The sequence below is a fragment of the Sceloporus occidentalis genome, unplaced genomic scaffold (genome assembly GCF_023333645.1).
Source record: "Sceloporus occidentalis isolate IW3139 unplaced genomic scaffold, rSceOcc1.0.p SCAF_27, whole genome shotgun sequence".
Lineage (NCBI taxonomy): Eukaryota > Metazoa > Chordata > Lepidosauria > Squamata > Phrynosomatidae > Sceloporus > Sceloporus occidentalis.
This window is the reverse complement of record NW_028317007.1, coordinates 13,007,094-13,029,934: the sequence shown is the minus strand read 5'-3', so window position 1 is coordinate 13,029,934 and position 22,841 is coordinate 13,007,094. Positions and strand designations below refer to the sequence as shown.

Here is a 22,841-nt window from a genome sequence, read left to right as displayed (position 1 = left end):
TAACAGTTTGTAAAATATTCTAACAGAGGGAAACTTCTGCTGATAAGTCAAAAGAAACAGAGACAAAGCATGTGAGCATAAAAAACCCCAAATATATAAAATCATATTACTGTCCCTTGATTATAATATTAAACAATTACGTAGACTGAGCTGCCAACATCACCAAAAGTGGGAGGCAATATAATGTTCATATTGTTAATGTTAAATACGTCGGCTCAGTTAAGCTAAAAAAAAATTTAACGTACATGAAATTACTTGTTTCTGAATAAATAATAAACTATTAAAACAGGAAAATAGGTTTATCTCGTACAAGCCGCAGGAATAAACCACATATATATATATATATATATACATACACACACACGCACATTTAAATGCATACTATTGTATAGGGCTGCAACAACGAATCGATAAAATCGATAATAATCGATTATGAAAATCGTTGTCAACGATTTTCATAATCGATTAGTTGAATCGATTTTTATCGATTTATAAAATTATGTTTTTCAGAGCAAACGCTCTGAAAAACTCCCGTCCTTCTATAATCCGATCTCAAATAGAGATCGGATTATAACTCTAGAATCCAGACCTGGATCCTCTCTGCCACCCGGTGAGGGTCTGTGCAAAAGGCGCAGACATCCTCCGCTTCTCCCCTTCCGCTTCTCCCCTCCACTTCCGCCGGGGCTTCTATTACTGAACCCGGCGTCACGTGACCTTCCGGTGCGGCTTCCATCATGGAAGCCCCAACGGAAGCGGAGGGGAGAAGCGGCTGTCTGCGCGCATCACACAGACCCCTACCGGCTGCCGGAGAGGATCCAGGTCCCGCTGCAGCGCCTGCTGGGGATTTGGATTTTAGTGCGCGATGTGCACTGTGTACTGCCACTTCCACCTGCCCCACCAGGGGTTAATATATCAACAGAAGAAAAACAGGACAAGTAAGCAGCACTGGGTAAGTATTATCTTTATTTTTATGCTCATTTGCCCTGTGTTTCTTCTGTTGATATATTAACCCCTGGTGGGGCAGGTAGAATTTTTGCGGGATCTATTAATTATGTGCATTTGTGTGTTTTTTTTTATGTCTAGAATATTTGATTTATTGTCCATATATTTATATATATTTATATTGTATTGTGTATTTTTTTTGTCTATATTTAATAAATATAAATATAAAAAAACAATTTTAGTGATGTCAGTTTTTCTTATATCGGGGGGGCATAAGACATATCAGGGGGCACAGTGGCATAAAGGGGCTATAAGGTGTATAAGGGGGGACAGTGGCATAAAGGGGCTATAAGGCGTATCAGGGGGCACAGTGGCATGAAGGCGCTATAAGGCATATCAGGGGGCACAGTGGCATCTCAGTGGCATATAGGGGTAAAAGGCATATCGGGCATGGTGGCATATCAAGGGTAAAGGCATATAGGGGGCTATAAGGCATATCAGGAGGGCACAGTGGCATATCGGGGCACTGTGGCATATATATGGGGCTATAAGGCATATCAGGGGACAAAGTGGCATATCAGTGGCATATAGGGGGCTATAAGGCATATCAGGAGGGGTATAATGCATATCAGGGGGCACAGTGGCATATTAGGGGACATAGGGGCATATCAGTGGCATATAGGGGGCTATAAGGCATATCAGGAGGGGTATAATGCATATCAGGGGACAGAGTGGCATATAGGAGGTATCCCCTTATACCTCCTATATGCCACTCTGTCCCCTGATATGCCTTATACCCCTCCTGATATGCCTTATACCCCTCCTGATATGCATTTCTGGGGCAGAGAGACAAGCTGGGGGTGAGATGTGCATAACTGGGCAAAAATAGTTTACATGAATATTTACTAGTAAAGCTTTTTTTGGTATTTTTTGAGTTCTTGTTAAAATATAGCTTTAATTATTATTATTATTTTTTATTTACCCGATTAATCGAAAAAATAATCGGCCAACTAATCGATTATGAAAATAATCGTTAGTTGCAGCCCTACTATTGTATAATAATTCTAAAAGAAGTTCTTGACTGTTCTAGTTCCTGTTGTGAGAGATGGAATGACTGTCTTAATTTCCATAACATTTCCACAATGAAATTTAGAATACAGTAGGGCTGCATTATTATCGATTAGTTGGCCGATAATTTTTTCGATTCATCGGATAAAAAAATGCAATTTTTTTAAATTTAAAATAATATAATAAAAAACACACAAGTGTACAATTTACACTTTCACCTCTTTATTGCAATGGCCTCTCTCTATTCACCTTCTTATTTTACTGACATAATAATAAAAGCTACAAGAACCCAAACACAGTGTTTTTCAAACTATTAGTAAATATTAATTCATATGTTAACTATTTTTCATAATTAATAAAAACTGAGAAAAAAAGCCTTGTTTATATTTTCTTTTATTTACCAAACTGCCCCCAGTTATGCACATCTGACCCCCAGCTTGCCACTCTGCCCCATATATGCCTTATACCTCTTATATGCCAGAGATTCCACTGTGCCCCCTGATATGCCACTGTGCCCCCGATATGCCTTATACTCCTTATATGCCAGTGATATGCAACTGAGCCCCCTGATATACCTTTTACCCCCAGATATGTCTTATCCCCCCCTGATATGCCTAATATTGATATGCCTTATACCCCCTATATGCCTTATAACTTCCAATATGCCACTCGCCCCCATTTATGGCTTATACCTCCCTATATGCCACTGTGCACCCTGATATGCCACTCCGCCCCCCCCATAAATGCCCTGCACCACTCTGAAATTCATTATACTCCCTGATTCACCACTCTGCCTCCCCCAGATATGCCATTCTGAAATTCATTATACCCCCCATACACCACTCTACCTCCCCCTATACACCATTCTAACTCCCCCAGATATGCCATTCTGCCTCCCTGAAATTCATTACACCCCCATAGACCACTCTGGCTCCTCCCCCTCCCATACACCACTCTGCCTCCTCCTCCTTCCCATACTCCACTCTGCCTCCTCCCCCCTCCCATACTCCACTCTGCCTCCTCCCCCCTCCCATACTCCACTCTGCCTCCTCCCCCTCCCATACTCCACTCTGAGTCCTCCCCCCCTCCCATACTCCACTCTGCCTCCTCCTCCCTCCCATACTCCACTCTGCCTCCTCCTCCCCCCCATACTCCACTCTGCCTCCTCCTCCCCCCCATACTCCACTCTGCCTCCTCCCCCTCCCATACTCCACTCTGCCTCCTGTCAGCAACGGAGGTTCACAAGACACCAGGGAGCCGGGTAGAGAGGCAGAGTGACGTATGGGAGGGGGAGGAGCCAGAGTGGTGTATGGGAGGGTGGCTCCCATACACCCCTCTGACTCCGGGGGATCTGGATTCTAGTGTTATAATCCGATCTCTGTTTGAGGTCGGATTATATAAAGAGAGGAGTTTTTCAGAGCATTTGCTCTAAAAAAAACCCCTCTTTTTATAATCGATAAAAATCGATTCGACTAATCGATAATGAAAATCGTTGAGAACGATTTTCATTATCAATTATATCGATTAGTTGTTTCCGCCCTAGAATACAGTACCACCTGTTTGTTAGTCCCCCAGTAACGCGAAAGTTATAACCAACATAAACCTAAAGAACTTTTTAAAACAAATTGAACAGAACACAGACATAACTATGACAGACTTAAGGCCAGACACTAGTAGGGCACTGAAAGGCAGTAAAAGAACGCAGGTTTTTTTCATATGATCCCAAAATGCTTCGGTGGTGGGACCTGTTTTAAAACAGGTGAACCAGTTCCAAGTCCAACTAAATGCCTTTTAGTCTGCTAGGCATTGAATACAATATATAAACAGGTTTTAAACTGAAACTGGATATCGGCTGAAGAGAAAGAGGAGACTTTCGATATTCCCCAACGTTTAGCTCTGCGCATTTCTCACGGCGACCCTGTTATTTATAATAATTCTGCGATGCCAGCTGCGTTGCAAGAGACAAAAGTCCCATTATGCAGACAGTTGTAATTGTTGTAAGTGCTGCACATTAAATCTCCTCGGCACTCGGCTAAGAGGCATTGTAAGGTGCAGAAACAAACAAAAGAAACACTAACACAAAAGAGTGATCAAGCACACAGCTTGGAAGTCAGCCACAATTAACCATTTCAATGGCGACGGCGACATACGTTCTTAGTATGCTCGCATTGTGTTAAGTTACTCGTCGACATAACGCATTAAACTTGCATAGCATAGTCCTAGGACTACAGATAACCATAAAGCAAACAAGCAATCTGTGTTTTGTTTGCCGCACTCTTTACCGGACTACAGATCTACAGCAGAGGAATATCTCATTACAGAACGCAGAATACGCCTGTATGATGGAGCCCGCAGAACACACAGGTAGGACTCACACTTCTGGAGCCGATTTCTGCTTGTAAGAAATGGAGCAGGAGCTTTCAGCGCTGGCAGGCCTCAGGACAGCACACAGGCAGCGCATTGTACGGCGGTGCTAGAGACTTTGAGCAGTTTGTTCCCGGGAGCTGGAGGGATGATTCTCTCTCTCTCTCTCTCGAGTGCGGCTGATGGGGTATGACATCATTCCTACTGTCTGAAGCCCATGGGAGGCAGTGTGCAGGAGGCACAAAGAACTCCACCACTGTTATCCATGCTCCAGTTATTCTCAGCAAGACCTACCCTGCATCAAGGCATGCTTACCTTACAATAACATACACTGGACCGCAATCACTACAAAGATAATTCAGTTATCAGGTTGAGCAGCGGGACAGAAACTATTTTAAGCTTTCCCCTTTACACTAGATAAAAAATGTTTGCGCTCAAGTAACAGATGTTTATCATAAATGGAATATTGTGTAAGTGGAAGAGGTAAAATTATTTTTTTTACATACTAATTAATTGGACGCTGGGGTCACGAACGGTTAACAGAATCAATTCTTTGCACGTGTTGGTTCACGATGATGCACATTTTAACCAAGAGGGCACAGTGACATCTTTCATAAAAAACCAAACACACACAAACTCGGTGTGAACTGCTATCTGCGGGTAACCACATCCATACCTGAGAAACTTTCCAAATAAACTGACCATGATGCTTAAAAATCCATTGCCAGTATGCAATTCTACTGACTTGCCAACAGCGGCACCAAAATTGTTCTAGCAATAATTAAGGCATAACGATATTCTGAATCAAATCACCTGTTTGCAAACAAAAATTCTATTATTATTATCTTTTATTTATATAGCGCCAAGAATTTACGCAGTGCTTAATACATACATACATACATATATATATATTAGGGCTGCAACAACTAATCGATAAAATCGATAATGAAAATCGTTGCCAACGAATTTCATTATCGATTAGTTGAATCGATTTTTATCGATTATAAAATGAGGGTTTTTTCAGAGCAAACGCTCTGAAAAATACCCCTCATTATATAAACCGTTTCAGTGACTCACAGCAGCAGCTCCTGCTTACCAGTCCCTCCCTGTAATCACTGTGACAACTGGCCCCGCCCCTTCCTTCTCCCAGAAGGCCAGAACCACATGGCTGTGACACTCATCTAACTGTAAGTATAAAATCGATATTTGGGCTGCTGAAAGTTAGGGGAGGTGGGGTTTAATTTAGGGGCAGTTATGGTTAATGGGTGTTTAGGGTTAATTTAGGGGAAGTTATGGTTAATGGGGTGTTTAGGGTTAATTTAGGGGCAGCTATGGTTAATGGGGTGTTTAGGGTTAATTTAGGGGCAGTTATGGATAATGGGGTGTTTAGGGTTAATATAGGAGCAGCTGTGGTTAATGGGGTGTTTGGGGTTAATTTGAGGCAGTTGTGGTTAATGGAGTGTTTAGGGTTAATTTAGGGGCTGTTGTGGTTGATGGGGGTCTTTAGGGTTAATTTAGGGGATGCTGTGTTTGATGGGGTATTTAGAGTTAATTTAGGGGTAGTTATGGTTAATGGGGTGTTTAGTGTTAATTTAATGATGAGGACTGAGGGTTCATTTAATAAAGTTAACTTAAGGCCCAGTTAGAGGTAAAGGGGGGCAGACTAAGGGGAATCTAAATCCTGGGGGCAGTGAAGATTAACCCAGTACTTATTTATAAAAGTATGGTCTGTGACTCTGAGGGGACTATGAGATATCTGGGGGTATAAGGCATATCTGGGGAGGATGGAGTGACATATCTGGGGGTATAAGGCATATACGATATATAAGGCATATGTGGGGAGGGCAGCGTGGCATGTCTGGGAGGCAGTGTAGCATGTCTGGGGAGGATGGAGTGGTGTATCAGGGGGTATAAGGCGTATCAGGCACAGTGGCACATGTGGGGGGTAGAGTGGAGTGGCACATGTGGGAGGCAGCGTGACATATGTGGGAGGCAGCGTGGCATATGTGGGAGGCAGCGTGGCATATGTGGGAGGCAGCGTGGCATATGTGGGAGGCAGCGTGGCATATGTGGGAGGCAGCGTGGCATATGTGGGAGGCAGCGTGGCATATGTGGGAGGCAGCGTGGCAAGCCTGGGCTCAAATGTGCATGTGGGAGGCAGCGTGGCATATGTGAGAGGCAGCGTGGCATATGTGGGAGGCAGCGTGGCATATGTGGGAGGCAGCGTGGAGTGGAATATGTGGGAGGCAGTGTGGAGTGGTATATGTGGGAGGCAGCGTGGAGTGGAATATGTGGGAGGCAGCGTGGCATATGTGGGAGGCAGCGTGGCATATGTGGGAGGCAGCGTGGAGTGGAATATGTGGGAGGCAGCGTGGAGTGGAATATGTGGGAGGCAGCGTGGAGTGGAATATGTGGGAGGCAGCGTGGAGTGGTATATGTGGGAGGCAGCGTGGAGTGGTATATGTGGGAGGCAGCGTGGAGTGGTATATGTGGGAGGCAGCGTGGAGTGGTATATGTGGGAGGCAGCGTGGAGTGGTATATGTGGGAGGCAGCGTGGAGTGGTATATGTGGGAGGCAGCGTGGAGTGGTATATGTGGGAGGCAGCGTGGAGTGGTATATGTGGGAGGCAGCGTGGAGTGGTGTATGTGGGAGGCAGCGTGGAGTGGTATATGTGGGAGGCAGCGTGGAGTGGTATATGTGGGAGGCAGCGTGGAGTGGTATATGTGGGAGGCAGCGTGGAGTGGTATATGTGGGAGGCAGCGTGGAGTGGTATATGTGGGAGGCAGCGTGGAGTGGTATATGTGGGAGGCAGCGTGGAGTGGTATATGTGGGAGGCAGCGTGGAGTGGTATATGTGGGAGGCAGCGTGGAGTGGTATATGTGGGAGGCAGCGTGGAGTGGCATATGTGGGAGGCAGCGTGGCAAGCCTGTGCTCAAATGTGCATAAATTGGGGGGGCTGGTTGGGAAATAAAGACAACAAATGCATTTTATCAGGTTTTTTTTTATTCTGCGTTTGTATTTAACATCATTTGTTTATTAAATTATTTTAAATAAATGAAAAATGTACATTCATTTTTTTATCCGATTAATCGAAAAAATAATCGGCCAACTAATCGATTATGAAAATAATCGTTAGTTGCAGCCCTAATATATATATATATATATATATATATACACACACACACATATATACATACATACATACACACACACACATAACATATGATATATAATACATATATTCAAGGGGGTATGACAAAGACAAACCGACACATTAGGTGGAGAGAGCTCGGCTCGCAAGCTTAAAATTCTAGCGAGAAAAGCACCAAATGTGATATATTTGCGTATTATCGACGGTCTGTCAATTCATTTTGAGAATAGGTAAAACCCTGAGGGCTCCTCTGTATGAGAATCAGTCACAAAAGGATCAATAAGACGCCCTAACCGACACTGCCGGAAACTAAAGCATGTGGAATTTGTGTTTCTTTCCAAAGCTTATATATATACCGTATTTGCTCGATTATAAGACGACCCCCAAAATCTGAATATTAATGTAGGAAAAAAAGAAAAAGCCTGAATATAAGACGACCCTAAAGGAAAAAAGTTTTACCAGTAAATGTTAATTCATGTAAACTATTTTTTTAAATAAAAGCTATGATTGTGAAAAATATTTTTTTTGTTTTTATTTCCTTGTATTTTCCAACCTGTCCCCCAGTTACGCACATCTGCCCCCAGGCTTGCCACACCAATATGGCACTGTGGCCCATGATATGCCTTTTAACCCTCTATATGCCACTGTGCCCCATGGTATGCCTTTTGACCCCCTATGTGCCACTCTGCCTCCAGAAATGCCTTATACCCCTATATCCCATTCTGGCATTTAGGGGGTTAAAATGCATATTATGGGGCAGAGTGGCATATAGGGAGGTATAAGGCATTCCAGAAGCAGAGTGGCATTAAGGGAGTTAAAAGGCATTGTATAGAGCACTCTGCCTCCAGAAATGCCTTATACCCCTATATGCCACTCTGGCATTTAGGGGGTTAAAAGGCATATTATGGGGCAGAGTGGCATATAGGGGTATAAGGCATTCCAGAAATGCCCTATCCCCCCATTTAACACCCCCCCCCACACGCACACGCACTTACCTGTGCTTCCAATTTCCTGCTGTATTGCCGGGGCAGCGGGTTGACGTCTCCTTCCGCTGCAGCCGGAAGGAGGTGGAGTTGGCAGCGGGGGTTTGTCTGCGTCCGTCCCGCATACCTTCCCCGGCTGTCAGAGATCAGAGTTCCCCGCACCGGTGCGGGGAACTCTGATCTCTGACAGTCGGGGAAGGTATGCGGGACGGATGCAGACAACCCCCGCTGCTAGTCACACCTCCTTCCGGCTGCACTGGACGTTGTCTACGCGGATCGCGTAGACGTCAACCCACTGCCCCGGCAATACAGCAGGAAGCACCGGTAAGTGTGTGTGGGGGGGTGTTAAATGGGGGGGGGGACAGGAGGATCCAGGTCCCCTGCAGCGGTGCGGGGGATCTGGATCTTAGTCTCATAATCAGACCTCTATTTGAGGTCTGATTAGAAGACGACCCCGATTAGAAGACGAGAGCATTTGCTCTGGAAAAAAACTCGTTTTATAATCGGGCAAATACGGTATATATATATTATATATTTATTTATTTTTTAGTGAAGTTTCTAATTACATCAATAAGTAAAGTGACGTGATCTTACAGACATCCACATTCATGGAATTTTGATACAGACTATAAGTATGTGTCAATATCCAAATACAACTAAAGTTATAATAATCTATAATAATCTATTGACACCTGACTGGGCAAAAATGTCTTATTTATTGACTTTTATAAAGATTGTCATATTTACTACTCAAAACGAATAAGCCATTCTACGTTCCTCACCAACACAATGTGACCCAATTTTACAAAGCTTATTTTAGCATTCATCAATAGTCAACATTTTAGGAAAATATTGAGTGGTAATAAAGTGGATATTAAATAAAAATAAAAAATAAAAATCACACATACACTTTTGGCAATGATACAGAACCCGTAGAGCATCCAAGGCAAGTCAACAGACAAAATACTTGAGTAGTTCAATTGTGACAATATCCAGAAGGTCAATGAATCACAGAAAATCAAGGAACAACAGTTCAGGTCCCTATCTGAAGTCAATCGCAATGTGAACACATAACTAAGCACTTAGTGCGACCTAAACAAGCATCAAGTGCACACTTTCTGCGCATATAGCAAAAACGAGGAAGAAAAGTGGTGACATTTTTCAGAGCCATTCCACTTTTTGTAAAATGGCATGCTGATAATCTTTCAGTGACTAGGGAGAGCACTGTGTGCCACGATATTAGAAACAGAGAAATTGCTGGGAAAATTAGGCAAGAGCAACAAGAATAGATTCCATCTCCTCAGGTAGTTTGTTCCATTAGTACTTCTGCTTCCCGTAACACGGTGTCTCAGAGGAACAATGGAAACGGTCTGCTTTGTAGGTTCAAATGCAGATGAGAGAAGGCAGTATACTTGTTACTAACTTGCATGATACATTCTAATTGCCAACCAAGATGGGGTCTGCCCTAGGTGTGATGGTCACAAAAAACAAATTCCGTAAACGTTACTACTTTCATTTATATATAACTAAAATATACCCTGATGCAGTTAGAGCCGTAACAAGTGTGGAGTTTCATATTTTGAACACATTAATTAGTAAAATAAAACATGATTGAAATAAACCTACAAGGTGTAAATTACATTGTTAAAATGAAAATAAAAGCGTACTAATGAACAAACTGACCTGTGGTGTGTGAGGACATTGACTGCCGAAGGGTGGTTGGCACAATATGCAAGATACAAACTCTTCATCTGTGGCATTAAACTCATAAAGCAACCTCCAACCCTTTGCTGACCTTCGGGTAACCTAAAAGAAACAGATGAATTAAAATACAATAAAATTCTACATTCACAATTTCACAGACTCAGGTAGTTTAACCTTTGCACAGTATACATAACTAACTAAAAACAGATTCAGGTTAACCACGGCATCATATCTATGACATCAAGGATACAGACAAAATGCAAGTGTGTTTCCTAACCTCCATAAAAATATACACTATCCTGCAAGATCAAAGGCTTACATTTTCGACAGCTTCTGGCATACAAAAACTTCCATATGCCTGTTCCATATGACTGTTTATAATATGTTTTCTGCCCCTTTAGGTGTGCATGGCTTTAACCTCCTCTCCTTCCCTTCTAGAGAGCATAATATGCCACAGGTAAGAGGTATATACCGTAATCCAGAACCCAAACCAGCTCTAACCTTAGCTGACCCATCAGCACTTTCTTCACAAACCCTCTACTGACCTCTAGTGGTTCATCACAAGTTTGCTGCAGCTCACACGCTAACCTGTGCTACAGAGCCGTTAATACAATAACAATGGTATTAAATAGTGATTAACCCCTTAAGGACCAGGCTCATTTTTCGTTTTGTACCCTGTGGGACCGCAGCTGTTTTGACACTTTTGTGGTGCTTGTGTTCAGCTGTAATTTTCTCCTCACCCATTTAGTGAACCCACATAAGTTATATATTGTTTTTTTCAGGACAAGATGGGCTTTCTTCAGATACCATTATTTTGATCGTATCATCTTATTTACTATAAAAAAAATAAAAAAAACATGGTGAAAAATTGAAAAAAAAACACATTTTATGACTTTTATTTGAAAAATCTTTTACTCACCTAAAAAAGCAAGTAAAAAAACTAGCTAAATAGATTCTACTACTTGTCCTGAGTTTAGAGATACCCAATGTTTTTATGTTTTTTTGCTGTTTTTTGTAAGTTGTAGGGCAATAAGTACAAGCAGCGTTTTATGATTTCCAAATCTTTTTTAACAAATCTGGTCATTCTGCCTCCATCTCCTCTTTGGAATATCTTTGAAGCGGGTTAACTCAATTTAACCCATTTAAACCATATATTTTTGAAAACTAGACACCCCAGGGTATTCCAAATGCTGTTATTTTAACCCTTTCCATGCACCAATTATAGAACTACACTTTGTCAAACTTTGTAATAGTATTTTTTTTTTATTTTTTTTCACACAAATTGTACTTTAGTTATAGATATACAGGTTCTGGTATATGTCACTGTCAAACAACCCCCCAATATGTGTTCAGGAACATCTCCTGAGTACAGCGATACCCCACATGCATGGGTTTGTCAGATTGTTTGGCTGGTAAAAGGCTACTTTTGGGGCATGCGTAATCCAGGTGGTCATTTGGTCATTCTGCCTCCATCTCCTCTTTGGAATATCTTTGAAGCCGGTTAACTCAATTTAACCCATTCAAACCATATATTTTTGAAAACTAGACACCCCAGGGTATTCCAAATGCTGTTATTTTAACCCTTTCCATGCACCAATTATAGAACTACACTTTGTCAAACTTTGTAATAGTATTTTTTTTTTATTTTTTTTCCACACAAATTGTACTTTAGTTATAGATATACAGGTTCTGGTATATGCCACTGTCAAACAACCCCCCAATATGTGTTCAGGAACATCTCCTGAGTGCAGTGATACCCGACATGCATGGGTTTGTCGGGTTGTTTGAGATTTAAAATGCCACATTTGGGAAGTGCGCTTTTTTTCTCCGTTTTGGTCAGTCTGGACCTATGCCCTATCTTTGAGCTTGGCCACTTGGCCCATCAGCCATTTTTTTATATATTAGACACCCCTTGGGTATTTGAAGTGCTTTTATTTTAACTCTTTGTTGAGATTTTTGAGAAATTTTAGCACTTGCTCAAAATAATAAACTTTATTTTTTTATTTTATTTTACTAATCACATAGTGATTAGAAAGCTGGGCTCCATTGACTTGCATGGTTGAATGCAGTACCTGTATTCAACCTGCAAGTGGAGCCAGAGTTCTCTAGAGGGTCTGGAGACCGTCTAGCTAACTCTATCATCTTTATTGTTTATTTTCCCGGACCGCCGCCATCTTGCTTGATGGCGAAGATCACCGGCAGCGGCGGCTGTGACCGCTCTCCGGAGCGGTCACAGCCCACCCAGAGGTAAGTGTTTGGTGTCGCTGGATGCCTCCTGATTGAGGCATTCCAGCGACACCATTTAAGTTTAGGAGGCGATCGTCGATCGCCTCCTAAACGCTTTTAAAACGGGCGTCCGCCGCCATACAATGTATGGCGGCTGTTGACGCCCCGGGGAGGGGCCAGACATGGCCCCCGATGCCGATCTCGGCGTTACTGAATGCCTCGACATCGAGGCATTACAGTAACGCCGTTTAAGCGAAGAAAGTGATCGTTGATCACTTTCTAAGCTTATTTTATGACGGTTCAGGACCGTCAAAGGTCATTTAGCGACCTTCATGTCATGACAGTCCTGAACCGGCAAAGGTCGCGAAGGGGTTAAGATATTGCATAGCGGCCAAAACCGCCACAATATGCTCAGATTACATAAAATTGCTTTCATACTATTATTGAAAGCTGTAACCCTTCAGGCTAATCAGAAAGCGGTAAATAAGAAAATCTGTTGTAATCTTGGCCCATTATATTATTTACACTCATCTCTGACTTTTTTTGGTGTGAAGGGGGGGGGTCGGACTTTTCATAATTAATTATTCTCTTTAAATCGCGAATGTTTGTTTTTTTTATTAGACCAATGTATACCGTGTATGAAAGTACTTTGTAGAATAGACACTACAACCCAGTGAAAATCCTCTGTTGTCAACATTTTGTACCAGTTCTGGCTGCTTCAGGTAGCCAATCACTGTCAGGAAAGCAGTCCCGTGGAAATCATGAAAGTATTTTCAGTACATGCACATAGAGGGGTCTCACTAGACCCCTTGGAGCTGAAGTCACCCTAATTGACGCAAACAAGAATACCCCTGATGCAAGCTTTTTTTCAATGTCTCTCTGCCTTCTCTACAGACCCCTTCCATGTTCCTGTCTGATTTTCCGCAGCTCCGCTTCTCCCTAGCATCAGCTCCGTTAATCAGGCCTCCTAGAGCACTTCCACAAAAGGGCGAAGCCTCCGCACACAGCGTCTCTCCGGATTGGAGCAAAGGGGGAGAGGCTGTCCCCGTCCCCGGCTCTGCGGATTTGTGGAAGTACTCCAATAGGCCGGAATAGTTCAGCAGGAGAGAAAGGGAAGTGTTTCTGCGCCTCTTTCTCTCTGTGAATCTGTCTGGTTAACAGGGCTGATCCCGAGGAGAAGCAGATGTATAAAGAAAACAGAAGAACACGACAAGGCGAGAGAAGAAGTGGGACATGCAAGGGGTCAGTGGAGAAGGTAATGAGATACTGAGAGCGTGAGAGAGTAAGAGTGAGTGAGAAAATACCCTTTTACACTTCTACTAACGTGTATTTTTTCCTTTAAAATGGTCATTTTGTTTAAAATGGCACCGAACTATGAGGGTGCAGCCTATAACTGGATGCAAACAAAAATATGGTAATTTTAATATATTACAGGGTGAGGAGGAAGCAAATATCTATTACACTTAAAATGAAGGGTGCAGACCTACACTTTGTGGAAGACTTACTTTGCGCATTCTTCTAGCGACTGCACCAACACCTGCTGGAAAGAGCAGATCTCTTCAAGGTTTCCCATTAAATAGGAAATACTTGTGGGGCTGAGTCTAAACAGAAAACAAAACACAATCAATGATGTATGTACAGCTAGCATAAAACATGGGATATGTAAAGCATCTTCATGATTAAAACATAGAATATAAAAAATATTATTGGCTATAGTAACCAATTTGACCACAAGCAAGAATAATTTGGCCCACCTAGTCTGCCCATTTTTCTTAATGTAGAGACTCGAACCTAAATAAATCCTTGGTCTTGTCTTCGATTCAGGATACCTTAATGCCTATAGCATACGTGTTTAAATTCTGACTCTGTATTAGGCTCTACAACCTCTGTTGGGAGACTGTTTCATTTATCAACTTCCCTCTCAGTGAGGTCTAATTTCCTGAAACTATGGTCCATACGGTGTTATCTATACAAAGGGAATCTTCTTTAACCCCTTAAGGACCGGGCTCGTTTTTTCTTTTTGTACCCTGTGGGACCGAGGCTGTTTTAATACTTTTGTGGTGCTTGTGTTCAGCTGTAATTTTCTCCTCACCCATTTAGTGTACCCACATAAGTTATATATTGTTTTTTTCAGGACAAGATGGGCTTTCTTCAGATACCATTATTTTGATCGTATCATCTTATTTACTATAAAAAATAAAAAAAACATGGTGAAAAATTAAAAAAAAAACACATTTTATGACTTTTATTTGAAAAATCTTTTACTCACCTTAAAAAGCAAGTAAAAAAACTAGCTAAATAGATTCTACTACTTGTCCTGAGTTTAGAAATACCCAATGTTTTTATGTTTTTTTGCTGTTTTTTGTAAGTTATAGGGCAATAAGTACAAGCAGCGTTTTATGATTTCCAAATCTTTTTTAACAAATCTGGTCAGTCTGCCTCCATCTCCTCTTTGGAACATCTTTGAAGCTGGTTAACTCAATTTAACCCATTCAAACCATATATTTTTGAAAACTAGACACCCCAGGGTATTCCAAATGCTGTTATTTTAACCCTTTCCATGCACCAATTATACAACTACACTTTGTCAAACTTTGTAATAGTAATTTTTTTTTTTTTCAAACAAATTGTACTTTATTTATAGATATACAGGTCCTGGTATATGCCACTGTCAAACAACACCCCAATGTGTGTTCAGGAACATCTCCTGAGTACAGCGATACCCCACATGCATGGGTTTGTCAGATTGTTTGGCTGGTAAAGGGCTACTTTTGGGGCATGCGTAATTCAGGTAGTCATTTGGTCATTCTGCCTCCATCTCCTCTTTGGAATATCTTTGAAGCAGGTTAACTCAATTTAACCCCGTCAAACCATATATTTTTGAAAACTAGACACCCCAGGGTATTCAAATTGCTGTTATTTTAACCCTTTCCATGCACCAATTATACAACTACACTTTGTCAAACTTTGTAATAGTAATTTGTTTTATTTATTTTTTTCACACAAATTGTACTTTAGTTATAGATATACAGGTTCTGGTATATGTCACTGTCAAACAACACCCCAATGTGTGTTCAGGAACATCTCCTGAGTGCAGTGATACCCGACATGCATGGGTTTGTCGTGTTGTTTGAGATTTAAAATGCCACATTTGGGAAGTGCGCTTTTTTTCTCCATTTTGGTCAGTCTGTACCTATGCCCTATCTTTGAGCTCGGCCACTCCAATTTACCCCATCAGCCATTTTTTTTTTATATTAGACACCCCTTGGGTATTTGAAGTGCTTTTATTTTAACTCTTTGTTGCTATTTTTGAGAAATCTTAGCACTTGCTCAAAATAATAAACTTTATTTTTTTTATTTTATTTTTTTAATACTTTTTTTTATATTTTTTTTACACATTTTGCTGGTACTGGATGGTTCATCTAGTGACATCACTGCATAATTATTTTTAAATGTTAGCACTTTTTTTTTCCCATTTTTTTTATTTTTTTATTATTTTTTTAATATTTTACTAATCACATTGTGATTAGAAAGCTGGGCTCCATTGACTTGCATGGTTGAGTGCAGTACCTGTATTCAACCTGCAAGTGGAGCCAGAGTTCTCTATATTATTGTTTTTTTTCCCGGGCCGCCGCCATCTTGTTGATGGCGAAGATCACCGGCTGTGACTGCTCTCCGGAGCGGTCACAGCCCATCCAGAGGTAAGTGTTTGGTGTCGCTGGATGCCTCCTGATCGAGGCATTCCAGCGACACCATTTAAGTTTAGGAGGCGATCGTTGATCGCCTCCTAAACGCTTTTAAAATGGGTGTCCGCTGCCATACAATGTATGGCGGCTGTTGACGCCCCGGGGAGGGGCCAGACATGACGCCCCGGGGAGGGGCCAGACATGACGCCCCGGGGAGGGGCCAGACATGACGCCCCGGGGAGGGGCCAGACATGGCCCCCGATGCCGATCTCGGCCTTGCTGAATGCCTCGACATCGAGGCATTACAGTAACGCCGTTTAAGCGAAGAAAGTGATCGTTGATCACTTTCTAAGCTTATTTAATTTTTTGACGGTTCAGGACCGTCAAAGGTCGTTAAGCGACCGTTTTTCCATGACGGTCCTGAACCGGCAAAGGTCGTTAAGGGGTTAAAGTTTGAGAATTAGCATGCCACCAATGGAATTGTCTAATCAAACAGCTATAGGTTAATAATTGTGATTAATAGATCACAAATAGAAAACAGAATGTAGCTTCTCTTACTTTTCACTGGTTTGCAAATGCCGAAGGTAATTGGATAGCATGTTCTGGATTTCCTTGGCATATTCATTTTCTGTTTCCAAAATATTCTGCAGCACCTGAAATATCAAAACAAAGACTTGTTAGAAATAAACGTAGGTGCACATAAGTGCCGTTTCCCCATGATATGTGGCAAAATGCAATATATTCATAACCTACGTCACATTACACAAGAATTTAGATTTGGATGCTGTTAACTAGGTTATTTTATTCAGTAATAACAAAATTAGTTAACATCAAAGAAAATATGTACACAGGAAGAGGATTAAGCCCCCAAGCACATATTAATTAGTTTCTATTTAAATGCTGAAGGTCGACCAAGATACAAACGATTTCACACTTGGTAAGCTGCCAGAGTTCAGTGCTTTGTGTGTACCGACTGTGGGTACTTCCATACTCTAATGCACTATTCCATGCACTAAAAAAAAAGGCTAAGGTGCTACAGCAATGTAAAACAAATCACTTGGGTGTATAAGTGAATGTTTATTGTTTCTGTCAAGATAAGTATACTTATCTTACTCAGATCACAGAAAATGTCATGATTTGTTCAACAAAAATAAAGCCAAAATGGAGAAGCCATGTGCAAAAAACTAAGTATTCCTTATGATTCAATAGCTTGTAGAACCACCATTACCAGAAACAACTTCAAGTAATCACTTTCTGAAGGACTATCAATCTCTCACATGGTTGTAAAGAAGAGTGGAACAAAATTCTTAAGGTACTGCCACAGCATTTCAATTGGGTGGTAGCTTATAGACGTACGTCCGTGAAATGCTGGATAAGATGGCTCTTAGGATGTCACAGTCCAGCCTTTTTTTTTTTTTTGCAGTGACAGGGAGTTCTTCTTGCCGCTGCATAGGAGATCAATCTGTCTAAAGACAGTCTGGACCCTCAACGTCGCTAATTCTGAAAAGGGCTCAAAATCGATGCATGAGTTTTCTGTGTATATACACACACACACACACACAAAAGTTCCATACATCAATAGTCTGGCACCGTCTAAACAAGTATTCGTGTTCTTGTTAGTGAGCCACAGTTTCCACCTTGCCACTCTGCCATGTATACCGTGTTTGATGTTTAGATGAGGGGAAAGAGATGTATCAAGGTAAATCTCTATGAGAATTCCTGGAAGAAGTTGAAGAGTTTATGTAAGGCATTTGTGGATAGATTCACTACAGTCCTTCATTTGGTCAAAAGGACAGTGGTTTGGCAACTTAAGCTTTGCCAGAGTAACATGTATCAGCAACTGTTTAAAGCCAGGGTTAGATTTATAATGGGCGGGGCAATAACATGTTTACACCTTAAAACTCCATGTTTGATTACCTAACACAACAACAAAACAAGCACCAAGCTTTGGCATCCTTACCATCATGGCAATTATTTGTGCTGTAATACATGAGGCAAACTTGCATGATGATAGGTATTCTTTCCTATGGTTTCATAGAATATTTTGCAGCTTGAATGGGTTTTTTAGCAGGGACACTGAAGGGACACATTGATCTGTCTTTCTACAGTACACCAGGGACTGGCATCTTCCATCAATGTGCCTATTCATTTCCATCTAAAAGAGCATTTTTGTTGCTTTTTGAAAGTCCATTCATTGCTAGGAACCTAATTGTTGACTTCAACAGTAAATTCTCTTTAATTCTACCATGCCTGTGTGATTCTGAATTATCCCATAGCAGCCCGTTTCAAGGAGCATTGATGGTACATGCAGTCTTAACTCCTTCAGGGCCAATAAGATAAAGCCTCACAGCTCCTAAAGAGGTTTAAGGAGACATAGGATATATAGTATTGTACAACAACTTCAACATGGCACACATAGTTACACTGAAAACTATGAATTCTTAAACACAGCAAAAAAAACCCAAAAAACAGAGGATGTGCAAACATGGCACGACCAGAGCCGGACCTTTCCTTCCTGGTCTTTAACCGTGCCAATCATTATGTTTACAGACGCACGCAGCAAAACAGCAGTGACTTTAATGGAGCCCTTGAACTCCACTTAAGCATAGACTCTGTCCACTGGAATTATATTATCAGAATTCCATACCAGATCATGTTCCATTAACTTACAAGAAAAAAAAAAAAGGGACGGAAATGCCATCTCCCAATAAAAAGTACACTTATTTTACACTATAAAATACCAGATCTCGTCTAAGACAGTTATCGTTGCATCAGATTCCAGAAGCCTAGTGCATATACCCAGATGTACGTGTACATGGACCGATGGATACTGACCCAATGCAGATAATGCAGTGACATATAATACCTTCTATTAACTAAGCCCTCTGTGGCAACCCATTCACAAAGAGATACCTAGCAAATTTGTTTAACTCATATTAAGATTAACACACATTAAGAAATACTGGTACAGAAGGAAATGGGGGACCTGCCCAAAGGAATATATTTCAGAGGGACTCTGTAATATTTAAAGTAAAGAGGATCTCAAGTGAAACACGTAAAATTACCTCTCGTCCACCTTTCTTTATCCACAAGCCCTTGTCTGGATTATTTCGGCTGCTTCCAGAGGACCCCATAGCTCTGCCAGTAAGATTTCTGTTGCGTCTTCATCCCTTTAGCGTGGCGAAGAATTTGCAGAGCCCCAAAACAGAGCCCTGCTGTTATAGCACCGGCTGTACAATCCACACCAGAGAATCTATGAACGCAACCTCCGCTGGCGATTCACTTCTTTCAAACAGTATAAAGCAATGCCTTAAGGCAGAATACCAATGACAAATCCTACTATGACACTACAGTGAAGACACTAAAGCTATTTAGACACTAAAGCTATGGTGCCATCACCACAATTATTTTTTGTTAAAATCCTATTTGAATTGTAATGTCCATAAGAGTATAATCAGTAAACAGGCAATGAACATGTTATACCTCACAGCTAATACATGGGGTCAACAGAAGATATAAAGCTAAGTTAGCTTTTGAGACCTCGGATTATTTACATCTTTTTCTAGGGTTTCTACTTCGACTAAAGACTCCATATTCTCTTGGGCAAATACCGCTATATCCATTTTTCTTATTATAGAAACCTACAATACAACATTCTTCTTACACCATTCTTCAAAGAATATTAATAATTCTGCATGAATTTATTTTCTTCAACTTGTTTTTAATTTTCACCCTAACCTCTCAACCCATATCCATTATATTTCCACCACAAATGTGTAACGGCACATATATAAAACATAAAGCACACTGCGCATAACAGTTGAACAGCATTTACACCATATTTTGGACAAATACATATTTGACAAATATGTTAACAACTTAAAGCTTAATAAACTATGTGGAGAAGACAAAGGGATTTCTGCATTTACATGACACGACCTGATAATAAGCAGCAAATCAATCCATAAAAAATTCCAGTGTCACAGAGGTTCCCGACCCAGAACTCAAAGTGCACCAACAGGACAAGATTAATTTATTACCACATTCTATTCCAACAGGGGAACTAAAACAATCTGGGCCGTTGGTGGAACAGGTCTATTAAAGGACAGGATTGTGTAAGTGCACAGCTGTCGCGAAATAGTAAGTCCATTACATGGGTCTTTTAAGGGGAACGTTTAATAAACACAGATTTCATTAGTACTACTGCCTTTGGTAACAGGTGAAATATTTCCTAAAAAAGTTGTGCTCTAGGCTGGAATGATTGTGTAAGTCATTCAATTCAATGTGAAGGCAATATTATATTACCATCAAGAAAACCACTTCAATTCTCCTTTACACGGTTTACATATACACATTAAACACCTGACCTTATATATATATTTTTTTTTTATAAAATTGGGTTGGCCTCAACAGTTTTTCAGAAACAGAAGAATCAATCGTATAAGACAAAGACAGAGATTATCAAAAGTGAGCAGACACCAGATAAGCAGTTTGGAAATATTCTTTAGCCAACATGTAGTAGGTCAGCGGCCAGGAATATTATCCTTAAGGAGATAATCCGTAATTTTTCCCTATTTTTGCAGCTTGAATAATGAGATCTGGTTCTTCCTGTAAACAGAGGAAACAGATGGAGGCCGAGTTATATGCTTTTCTCCCTCTTGGAGACACTCTCCGTGGCAAGCTAGTGATGCGGCTTTCAGGCAGTGACCTATAAAGCAACGCTCGTCATGTAACGTTTCAAGACAAGTCTCCATCTTGTCTCTCATAGTGAAGTGGGGCCAACAACATGGCTTATGTTTGTGAAACAAAGGAAGCTCAATCAGATGGGTAGACGAAGACAGAACTATAAAAGAATTCATAGACCGGACATTGTCTACCAGTATGTTACTGAACCATAAGTGTACGTAACTGAAAGGGAAGAATAGAGTGACGTTTTAAATTGGCCTACTACTGGAGATGTCACAATACTTGAACCAGCATGGGTGGTTGGGAGGTTGTTTGCAGTGACATCGACCCAGTTTTACTTTTCTCACACATTGCAACAATCAGGCAAAGAAGTATAAATTAGAGGAATAGTAAGAATAAGTGCAAACATAAGGATAACGTGGGGGCAAAAACACGTTTCCTGTTTGTCAAACGATACAATGACGCACATGAAATCGGAAGCTATGCTATTTTTAAGTGGTATCTTTTAAATGTGGTGCATTTAGAGCTAGATTATGAGCTAAACTGGCAACTCCGGAATCCCAAAATCTACACCCAAATACTGGCCGAGGATCATAGGAGTTGTAGCACACCAATGACAGAAGAGGTATAGTTTGAACAACCCAACAAACGATATGAAGTAGCAATTAGAAGTGATTCAAAAGTTTACATACAACACTTTGTCAGCTTTGCTTCATATTACAGCACTGAAGCAGAATTGTATAACAGTCACATTAAAAAGCACACATTGTCACTAAAGTCACAGCAAAAAAAACCAAAAAAACTCACTCACCACATTGTAATAGCTTTTGTTGATTCCAGATGTTTCAAACCCTTTTGGGGGGCTCTTCAATGTGGTTGACTTGGGAGATACAGGCTTTTCTATGGAATACAGAGGAGCCATTAGCAACAATTACAATATCATCATGAACCATTAAGACAAAAAGCTCTGTAAAAATAGAAGTAGAGACACAGATCCAGACATAGAAAAGGTAAAAACACATACTATATTATAGTAAATTAGGCATGGACAAAAAAAGGGGAAGAAGAGGAGAAAATCAGACCGGTTAAAAGTGAAGGATAATTCCAGATGGGCTTCGTGGACAACTTCTTAATTGTATTTAGTATAGGTGTTTAGGAGGAGGGAAACGGTAGTTATGGCAAAATAGGTCAATACCCACTAGATTAACTGCTAATATATGCATTAGAGACACTGCTGAGTGCTGGGGATAGAAGCTTCAGTTACAGTAAATGGTTGACTATTATATAGCACAGGGTGACCAACAGCAAATGTAAGGAATGCTTTTTTCACATGGGATTTCAAGGTAATTTAGGGTTTCTAAAAACATTAGCAGCTTACACTGCCACATTATTATGATGGCAACTGGCATTAAATTATTATCCTTTACCAATCATTATAGTATTAGTTTAATTATCCTATTTATCTGGAGCATTTAGCTTTTAAACCTTTAATAAGATGGCTGCTACGTGTCTGGCTAGTGAGGGACAGTGCATCAGAACGTTGCCATTTACAGAGAACTACAGCATTCTCTGCTACATTGACCACTGTCTGTACCGGTGCGCACCTGCATAGTGGAGAAACGGGGATAAAAACCTCATACAATGTTCATACAATGTGTCTGAACTGTAAACAAAAACAGCATGAGCCTTTAAAAGCTTAAATCCTGTATTACACTAGTACAGTGACAACTGGTATATGACCAAGTTTAGAAAACTATCAGCCGTGCACATTCATGCTTTTGGAGATCTATGGTAACATGCGGTTCTGAAAATCGCCAAGCACCAGACATTATGGGATTGACCAAGGCTGAAGTCTTACTACCATAGACACACAATTGAAGTCTTTCCATTCTTTCCTAGAGTCTGAGTGATTAGAGGCATAAAGGTCAGAGGGGGGTGTTAACAAATTCCCAAAGAAATATATCTCACTGAATGGTGGTTGTGAGCCCTAGTAGATGCACAATAATAAACTGTTGACAATCCAGGATTACA

The 22,841-nt window shown here is 40.9% G+C and overlaps 1 protein-coding gene across 5 annotated transcripts in view; it reads right to left on the bottom strand.

Annotated features, from left to right (window-relative positions):
• Positions 1–22,841, bottom strand: part of LOC149299954 (rho guanine nucleotide exchange factor 7-like) — a 74,829-nt gene that overhangs the window by 20,196 nt on the left and 31,792 nt on the right. For all 5 annotated transcript variants that reach the window (XM_089485958.1, XM_089485959.1, XM_089485961.1 and 2 more), the window contains 4 exons: positions 21,622–21,710; positions 16,683–16,777; positions 13,944–14,039; positions 10,192–10,314 (listed from right to left, as the gene is read on the bottom strand). In XM_089485958.1, coding sequence (XP_089342084.1) covers positions 10,192–10,314; positions 13,944–14,039; positions 16,683–16,777; positions 21,622–21,710 — 403 coding nt within the window. The remainder of the gene's footprint in view (positions 1–10,191; positions 10,315–13,943; positions 14,040–16,682; positions 16,778–21,621; positions 21,711–22,841) is intronic.